The 9,667-nt window shown below is 51.0% G+C and overlaps 1 protein-coding gene across 1 annotated transcript; it reads left to right on the forward strand.

Moving 5' to 3' along the window:
• The first annotated feature begins 3,664 nt into the window (after positions 1 to 3,664).
• On the forward strand, positions 3,665 to 7,831 carry Atp6v0e2 (ATPase H+ transporting V0 subunit e2). Its single transcript, XM_028784744.1, has 4 exons — positions 3,665 to 3,958; positions 5,350 to 5,397; positions 5,955 to 6,082; positions 6,486 to 7,831. The coding sequence occupies exons 1-3, from the start codon at positions 3,855 to 3,857 to the stop codon at positions 6,046 to 6,048; spliced, it is 246 nt and encodes an 81-aa protein (XP_028640577.1). The 5' UTR covers positions 3,665 to 3,854; the 3' UTR covers positions 6,049 to 6,082; positions 6,486 to 7,831.
• The last annotated feature ends 1,836 nt before the right edge of the window (positions 7,832 to 9,667 follow it).

The raw sequence follows: 9,667 nt of genomic DNA on the forward strand, positions 1-9,667 counted from the left end.
ACCAGGTGGAGAAGCACCCTGTCTTCACACCAGCACGCTGAGGTCACTTGCAGATGTGGAGCAGGGTGTTTCTAGGCTAAGAAACACAGGGTGGTTGTCATGCATAGAGCAGGTTTCTAGCCTGTGTGTCTCACTCAGGTCTCCCTGACCCTTTGCTAGCTCAAGAAAGAGAAGCAATGTTCGTGTTTAGGCCCTGAAGGGGGCACATGGTGAGCGCCCTCGCCTTGCAGCCTTTGTGCTCAGGCTGGTCCTGTTTTGGCTCTTAGGTGTGGCTGCATTTCACTGGATACATCTGGTTTGGCCTCCAGAGAAAACAAGCCAAAGGGCGTTTCGAGGAGGAGGAAGAGGAGGCGGCACTACCCCTTTGGCATCAACCCCGACCTCCCCCTCTTTTCCTGCCTTCTAACATGCTTGACACCCCGTACCCCTTCCTCTCCACCTGTCTGTCTCTATGTAGCCTCTGCTGCCCTGAAACATGCTATGTACATGGGCTGGCCTTGATCGCACAGAGATCCATGTGCCTTTGCCTCCCGGGTGCTGTGATTAAAGGCTTGTGCCATACCCCTGGCTCCTGCCCGTTCTCATCTTGTATACTTCCTGGCACGTACCCCTCCCCTTGCCTGGTAACTGGTGCCTACTGGGCTGCCCCAAGTAGCCAATATTGGACTCAGCACTTTGATTTCAGTAGCGATAGAGACCTGGGGAAGTGAGGAAGCTCAGGCCCTGACCAGCTAAACACAGTAGACTATAGCCACCTCCAGACCTGGTGCCTCAGAGGGCAAGTCCCTAGAGTGCTAAGTGTGGTCAGGACAGTATGGGGTCGCCATTTCACTCAGACTGGCGTCTGTGTAGCCAAAACCAAAGATGACTGGTCCAGGGTGCTCTGGGCTCCTGGTTTCAAGGGTGTTACAAATTAGATTTAAAAACCATGTTCATGTCTTAACTCTTGCTATTTGAATAAAGCAGGATTTGACTTTATTGTTGTCTTTATACTTCCTTCCTCTCTGAATCCCGTGTGGGCCGATTTTGTGTGAGTGTGGGTGTGGGTGTGAGAGGATGGAGAGTGCACCCTGAGAGGTAGAATCTGGTGTTCCGTGCTCACTGCTGTCAGAGGACTTCATCCAAAAGCTGGGCTTTCAAGGGAAAGCCGCCCTTTCTCTTCAGCAGTACCAAAGCCGTCACACCGCTCAAAAGAATTCCCAGTGGACTGGTTCAGGATATCCTCGGCAGCTCTGCTCGGGGGTCAGGTGTCCTCCACTATTCCTCCTGGCAGGATGGACCAAAGTAGCACAGATGCTGGGAGACTACCAGACCTCTGGCCAGGAGACTTGGTCAGATCAGTAGTAAAGCACCACTGGAGGCAACAGTCTGTGTGGCTGTTTCTGGGCTACAGCTGTGCAGCTGCTAACTTAGAGGCAGCCCACAGTGGAGCTGGAGACTCCTCCCTGGCCTTCCAAGGAGGTAGGTGGGTATAGTAGAAACAGGGAGCCATAGGTAGTCTCCACTGGGGTGGGCCTTGCATTTTCTTAGGAAAGCTCCCAGGGAAGGCATCACCTGCCACAAAGCAAGGTAGCCTCTTCAAGGAACATGCTAGAAGGTGAGTGTAGTGAGCTGAGACCTGGGAGCCTGCTGTGCCTCTGCCTTCTCCAAGTGTGAGAGGAACCCAGGGTACAGCTACCTGATGTATCGTACCTTCTTGGTCTCACTGTCTGTTGTTGGGGACTCAGAGGCAGAACCTCCTTAGTGTGAGCCTAACCATGGGTAAACATATTCCTCAGACCCAAGAAGGCTTTCCCGTTCCAGTCCCACCACTGGGCTTCTCACTTGGCTCTAAGCTGCCTCTGTCCATAACTTGCCACCCTCAACACCCAAGGGTACATTCACCTCTGCAACCAATCATGGGTGCCTGAAAGCGACTCGTCATTTAGCCTTTTTCCATAGACAAGACAACTGCCAGGGGCCCCTGTGCAGGTATGCTGCCTGTTACAGCAGAAAGAGCTAGGCACGATGACACAAACCTGTAATCAGAGACATGGAAGGCTGAGGCAGGAGGAAACCCTATCTCAGATGACACAAAAATCACTACAACAGAAGTACTTTGTGGCCTGTGGCTCTGCAGGCGACTAGGCATCTACCATAGGTGAAGTGCTGGCCACATTTGGGGACAAAAACCTCCCACCAGCAATTTGCTGCTGTTTCTTGTGGTCCTGATCTACATTCAGCCTCCGTAGGGCTGGCTGGAGAGAAGACACTGCCAGTGTTTTTGAGTATGTACATCCTCCTCAGTAGGGTCCTCCTGTGCTTTCAGAAGTCCCCTTGGATTATATGGAAGGCCTCTGGCACAGAGATTCACAAAAGGTCCCCTCTCCCAGGATATATCACAGTGGTCCCCACATAAAGCTAAGAACACTGAAGACCTGTAGCTCTGGTAAGGGCAGTGGGCTAACACTCCCTGCAGAGTGTGATACAACACTGTTAACTTGATCTAGAATCACCTAGGAAACAAATCTCTGGGCATGTCTATATTGGATTAATTGAAATGGAAGACACAACCTCAATGTGGGTAGCTGATTCTATGGGTTGGGAACCCAAACTGAATAAAACAGAGCAAGCTGAGCACCAACGTTCAACTCTCTCTGCTTCCTAACTATGGATGCAATGCGACCAACTGCCCCAGTGTCTTCCCCACCATGGTGAAATTCGAGCCAAAACAAACCCTTCCTTAAGTTTATTTTGTCAGAACAATGAGAAAATTAATCCATGCAAGAGGTCCCAGGGACTCTGTGTTCCTGCTGCCACTTTAATCCCTCCCTGCAACAGCAACTACTAGACCACAGCTCGGGGGACTTGCTACAGAAAACCCAGGAAGCATACCTGTGGGGCAAAAATGTCAGAGTCCATTATAAAGATGGACGGACAGAGTACCAGTGTTGGCTCTTGCCTGGGCCTCCCTGTTGTGGAATTTTCCTGAGAGGCCTTCCATGATGTCTTTCCAATCTTGACTTAGTGTAAGATAGGCCTTTATCTTTCTTCTTCATACAGATGACCAGAAACGCAGCGTGTAAATTCGAGTGGGTAAGCTGGGTGTACAGGGACTTGGTTCCCAGTGAAACATAAGATCTGTCCCTAGCTGCTGCACACCTCCTTTCAAGAATGACTGCTGTGCTGAGTTGGTTTCCCCCTCCAGCTCCCTCCGGACTGTAGCCCTTCAGGAGTGGCTGTCCTCAAGTGTCCAAAGTCTTACTATGTTTCACAAAGATCGCCTGAACCCCTATCATAGAGGAAGAATAGTCTACCAGTGGCCTGATCCAGAGGCTGGGCATCTCCAAGGTTCAGTGTAACAATGAGCTATGCGCGGGAGTGCTAGGGGGAACAAGGTTCACTTTGCTGAGGGGAGGCCTTAGCTCAGGCCAAATTTGTGGGCTCTCAGCTCCATGAAGTCCCTTAGTCGAAACCCCTGTGGTTCCCACGCAGCCTCTGCTCTGGCTAGGGTCTTCTCCAATCCTGTCCCCAGCTACCTTGGGCTGCCGGAGCACTGCAAGTGACCTGCCACTTCCTGGTGGGAATAAGAAAGAAAAACACAAACCCAAGCCTGGAACCACCTGCAAATCCTACTCAGCCAATCAAGGGAAAGGTTCCTCGGAAGTCCCGCCCTTGATTCTGAGTGACTGCTGGCGAGCGGGCGGTGTTCCCAGCGAACTGGGTTCAGAGATGCGCGAGCACAGATTCGTTTGGTCCAGGGCCTCCCCGACTGGGATCCGTTTGCGCATGCTCACCGCCCTTTGCCGGGGCTTACACCTGCTTAGCGTCCGCCGTTCCATCCGATACCCCACCTGAGCGTCGCTCACCCAGCCATGACAGCTCATTCCTTTGCCCTCCCTGTCATCATCTTCACCACATTCTGGGGCCTCATCGGCATCGCTGGGCCCTGGTTTGTGCCCAAAGGACCCAACCGCGGGTAAGAAAGGAGAGCAGGCCTCGATTCCCTGCAGACGCTTCCCTGTCTCCTAGCTGGGCTCGCCCATTCACCCTGGGATCCCCGCTTGCTACCCTGCAATTCATGCCCTCATAGAAATGCCTCTACATGACTTCTTCCAGATCTCTGCACCTGGGCTGGGGCAGCTAGGAAACAGGCCAGAGGGCTGGGCAAACGGATAGATTCAGAAGTCAGGGCAAGCAGGTGGGTAAAGGTCACCTACATCCATGCTGTCGGTAAAGGCTGCATATGGGCACTAATGTGCCATTCTTGCCATTCTTGTGTGACACTAGGCAAATGCCAGGCCTCAGTTTCTTCACTGAGGAAAATAGGGGCGATGGCAACACATGATCTGTAAGACTGGTGTGAGGATTGCCCTAAGGAATGTCCTGGGCATGTTGTGTATACTGGATGATTTTAGCTGCCTTCATTTTTGGAAGGTTCCTAGCAGATTTCTGTACCATTTACCAGTCCCTTCTCCTGTTAGCCTCTCAAGTCATGAAGCCCTCACACTTTACCCTTTGTCCATTGTCTCAGCACTGACTGTCCGCTGCACAGCCAGGAGTGGTCCAAGCCACCCTGTAAAGTTAAAGGGAGGACTTGGGCACTAATCTGTTCAGCACCACCTTGAAGTGCTTTGGCTCTGCCATGGATTAGATTTAGCTTAAACTGGAGGCATAGATGGATGGGCATTGTCTTTGTTCCTACAAATCTGAAGGCGGCTGGAGAGATTGCTGGACAGAGCCTGTTCTGCTTTCTAGAGGACCAGAATATCTGGCACCCACATTGAGAGACTCACAACTGTTTTAACTATGGCTCCAGGAGATCTGTGTCCCTTTCTGGCCTTTGGGAGCCAGCACACATGTACACACACATGTACACACGTACACACACGATTTAAACTGGACTCTACAACTTTACTTTGTAATCACCCCCATATCATCTCTCCTGAAAGTCTTGGTGAGCTCCTTCTTGAATCTTCAGCTGTGTTGTAAGCCTCTCCCTTTGATCTCCCGAGTGGGTCCAAAGCCCCTGCTTTTTCTGTAACAGCCCAGCGTCAGTCAGCAGTGACTGTGTCCTTGCTTCTTGCCCTGGTCTGTGGTCCGTTGTTTTCTTTGATGTTGCCGGGTGAATTTTGAGGCCATCTTCTGGTGGGCTGCCACACTTGAACATGGACAAAGCCTTCTCCAGCATACAGATGGAGAGGTGTTTGCTGACGGAGAAGGGAGAGATTTGCAACCTAGTTTGGATGTAGACGACCTTCTTGTACTTTTTACTCAGCATCATGTTGAGGTAGCATCAGGAGGGCTGACACAGAGAACTCTTTCTCTGGCCTGTGTACCAAGGCTGCTTTTCCTTTTTTGCTGTTCCAGGGTGATCATCACCATGCTGGTAGCTACTGCTGTCTGCTGTTACCTCTTGTGAGTATTGCCTTCCCTAGGAGCTGGGGGCTGTGGTGACCACTAACCGGGTCTGATTCTGCCTCTCCGTTGACATTTGTAGTTTTGCGGTACCCCCAGCTGAACTGTGAGATACAGGAGTTGTAGACCAGTTCAGTAGTATCTGCTCCTAACTGGGCATCAGACTCCTCCAGATTGGTTGTTCAAACACATCTTTCATGTTCCACTCTACACTCAGTCAGTCACACAGAAATCAATGCTAGGTGTTTGTAATAGAGTCAGTGTAACCACTAGGGGGCAGCAGAGTGTGTGGCAGAGCTGGAGTGGCTTCTTAAGACCCAAGGACACTTCCTCACCCTGGGTCCAGCCCCAGCTCAGGGACTTTATATACTTAGAGAAAAATCAAATCAACTGACATAAAAATCTACAAATCCTGAACCCATTCCCTGTGCCAACAAGGACACAGACCTTGCCATGCTTTTTGAAAGAGAGAATAGCAAAGTCTTCCCTTGATACCAAGGTTGGGTATGATGGGCCCCTTCAGTATCCAGTACCCCTCACTCTGCTATCCCTGGCAGCTGGCTCATCGCCATCTTGGCCCAGCTGAACCCCCTGTTCGGGCCACAACTGAAGAATGAGACCATCTGGTACGTGCGTTTCCTGTGGGAGTGACCACTGGGAGTGAGCAGCTGGCTTCTGGTCTCAGGTATGGAAGGGAGGGACCAACTTGAGGGCAAACTGAGGGACCTGTGCTGGGAGGAAGGGGATCGGGACCATCACAGGGGCTTTTCTTTGGACTCAAGAATTAGTTTATTTAGCAAGGGGAATGAAAAGCAGTGTTAGCTCCTGAGAGGGTTGGAGACTGGGGCCTCTAGTTCCTGTCCTCAGTAAGCTTCCTGTGTCACAGACTGCCAGACCACAGGTAGGGATAAGGAATGTGTGAGACCCATCTGTGAGGCTGGCCATGTAAGTAAGAGGCCAAACTGGACAGAGGCAGGTGACAGGTAGGGACAGGAATAGGCTGAGGGAGCTTTCCAAGGAATAGGGGGGTGGGGGAGGGGAAGGCGAAGGGATGTCTCCGTGCTAACTCAATGCCATGTGCTTTTCAGATGCCCTGCTGTGAATGGCCCAGCCTTGATGTCCCTGGAGACCCTGCATTCCCACTGGCCCCACCCATCCGTATGACAGTTCTGTGCTCTCCCTGCCCGTGTGCTGTGGGATCCATACCCCCAGAGCCAACCCAGTTTCAATTTCTGGTTTCAGTTTCCCCTGTGTTCCCGGCCATTAGGGGGCCTCCGTTTGGGAAAAGCCCCAGCTCAGTCAGGCCACAGTGGGAGCTGAGCTGAGCTTAAATCCCCACACTTGGCACTTCCCTCCCTCTCTTCCAAGCAGAAGCTGGGCCTGCTGAGATCTGTTTTCATCCAGGGAACAGAAGGCAGGACTCAGCCCAGTCGCAGAAAGGACTTTGTCTTTGTGGAGAAGGGACACGTGGTCCAAAAATCTCCAAGTTTTTCCACTCTGTCTCCACCGTGTTGAAATAAATATTGGGTCAGGGTCACAGGCTTCCTCCAGCTCCGAAGCGGATGGTCCATTCAGTTTCTGACACTTGCAGATGGGACATTCCTGGAGATGCTGATGACCTGAAGAATCAGTCACACCAAAACCCAGCGCAGTCAGGATCGAAGCCTCCATGTTTAGCCTTTAGTAGCAGGGAAGTCACTTAGCATGGGAGGGAGGTGGTGTGTCTTTGGAATGTTCTGGTCACTTTCCTCTCCCTCTGTAGACAAGCTCACCCACTCCCTTGTACCTGTCAGTTGGGTGCAGCCATTTTGCCACTCTTCATTGGGCTGTGGTGGGGCAGATCCCAGATCTGGTCCCAATACCATTGAAGAGATTTGGAGTTGAGGTTGAGGAACAGACAAAGGCGAAGTTTATGGGGTCCTCCTGGCATTATGCCTCCCTGGCTTCTGAGACTCTCTGTCCCCAAGCGCCTATGACTCTGTGCCAGGCACAGTGAAACAGAAAATGTAAACCACAGGGGACACCTCCAGCTCATGCTGTCTCCCCTCTGAGAGGGTGAGTAGGGCATTCTTGCCTGAGTTGCCGGAGCTAGCTAGGACAGAGCTCTACACAATCCATGGTTCCTAGCCAGTGGCTCTGAGCTCCCAGGGGAAGAAAAGTCCACCCTTGATTATCTGTTGACTATTTATTTGGCCATCTTCCCCTTGTAGGGGTCGTTTTGGGAGTGGCAGAGTACACTGTAGCTTAGATTGCTGGGCATTAGGTGTGCTGGTTGCTCAGATCTTCGGTTGAGGCCTGTGTGGGCAACCCATCCCTTCCTTCCCTGACTCCTGGAGCCTTCCTGTGGGGTGGGGCATGGTGAGCATGAGTCGTGATGAGAAGCCGATTCCCGTCTAATAAATCATGGTGATGCAAGATTGATTTAGCAGCTAAACTCTGGCCTTGCTCAGTTTGCCAGCTGCCATGTGTTTTTGGTTTGTCTGTTTGTCCCCTCTACTCAGATGTTTTCTGTTTCCCGGTGGCTCTGGGGACAGGAAAAGGGGCTCCTTTTCTGGGACTTGGCACAGAGGTCCTTACACTTTCTTGAGATCTGGAGGAGAGTCTGGCTCTACTGACTGTCCTGCACATGACCCAGTACCAGCCCAGTAGGAGGAAGACCAAGGCTTATTCAAGTGGCACCTCAGCCACTGATATTTGCTCCCTGACCTTCCATGATCCTGGGTGTAGGGGACCATTTCTTTAGTTCTTCCTACTAGAACCCAGCCAGGCCCATCCTGCTGTATGCCTGTTGTCAGGGCTTCAGGTTTGGGGTGCCTGAAATCCTTTTTGGCCAGGGTTGGGGCAGGGGAGATAAAGGTGGCTTCTCTGCAGCTAGCTTCTTTCTCCTCCAGCTGTTGTTTTTCTGGACTTAGAACTTCTTGGTGCTGCTTTGACAGCAGTCCTTTCAGTGCTACAGGATGTATGTGTCTGTGACCAAAAGTCACTGAGTTCCCTGTCAGCGGCCTCTGTTCTTGGAGGGTGGAGACTGAAGAAATACGCCCTGGGTAGCCTTGGGCCTGCTCAGGCCTGGTAGCAACTCACTTTCCGTGGTTTACTCCTGTCTAATTTCCTATCTTCTGTGCATCCATTGGTTCCATTTAGAGCTGCAGAGACAGAGAACGTCCTGCCATGGTTAGGAGACTGCCATAGAAAGAAAGATACTGTGACTGTCAGTTCCCATAGTATACAGCACACTCAAGCCATTCACAGAGAGCCATGGAGATAGATGAAGGCTTTGACTCGGGCACTTGCTTGTCCTGAGGTCCATGATGCAGAACATATGTGTCAGGCATAGGGCAAGCTGCTTAAAGCAAGTACTTATGGAAAGACCCTCACAGAGCCTAGAGTGAGAGCTTTCAGAGTCCCTCTGGCCTCTTGCTGTATGTGAGCTTGGAGAAAGCTATAAAGTCTCAAGCAGAGAATTTAGCTAAGCTAGATAGCTACACACTAAGGGGAATTCAGACCCATATTAGTCATAGACTCTAACAACAGAGCCAGGAGAGAGGGCTGAGAGTCCATGCCTACTTGCCCTCTGGTAAGATTAGGTCCCCTCCACCTTTGCCAAGATCTATGTTGTATCAGGGCATTTCCCTCCATGCTCAAGGTGGGAATATGAAGGTCTAGCAGGGGCTTCATCAAAACTACACAAAAGTTGGCCTGTGAAGTGGCTTGGTGAGGAAAGGCATTCGCTGTGAAGTCGGATCCCCAGAACCCCCACAATGGAAGAACTGTGTCCTGCAAGATGTCCTCTGATCCTCACATGGCCACTATACCACCTGCCCACCCAGATACATGCATGTATGTGCACACTCACACACAGATACAAGCATGCACCCCCACACTGAAAATATATAGAGAAGATTGGTCATTAAAGCTACAACATAAGATTTCATTTAACAACCTCTCTAGAGAAGGCTCTGAACTCCAATCACAACTTTTCAGTAGGGAGAAAGAGAGAGAGAGAGAGAGAGAGAGAGAGAGAGAGAGAGAGAGAATAAGGGAATCGGGAGAGGTGTGATTAGGGGATCAAATCAAATTAGGAAAAAGGAAGGTCAGGTTTACAGAGGGCTAGTTAAGTCAAGTGTGGTAGCACATACCTATAATCCTGGCACTCAGGAGACAGTCATAACAACAATGACTGCATGTCATGCCAGTGGACTACTTAAACCCTGTCAAGTGGAAAGTTCTAGTTCTTTGGAAAGTTAGTTATCCCAAATGATGGTTTGCTGGT

This window comes from Grammomys surdaster, unplaced genomic scaffold (assembly GCF_004785775.1).
Source record: "Grammomys surdaster isolate TR1022 unplaced genomic scaffold, NIH_TR_1.0 124820, whole genome shotgun sequence".
NCBI lineage: Eukaryota > Metazoa > Chordata > Mammalia > Rodentia > Muridae > Grammomys > Grammomys surdaster.

Coding starts and splice junctions, on each gene's coding strand:
- Atp6v0e2 (XM_028784744.1), top strand. CDS start 3,855: ATGACAGCTCATTCCTTTGCCCTCCCTGTCATCATCTTCACCACATTC. Junction 3,959..5,349: donor CCCAAAGGACCCAACCGCGG/GTAAGAAAGGAG, acceptor TTGCTGTTCCAG/GGTGATCATCACCATGCTGG. Junction 5,398..5,954: donor GCTGTCTGCTGTTACCTCTT/GTGAGTATTGCC, acceptor TATCCCTGGCAG/CTGGCTCATCGCCATCTTGG.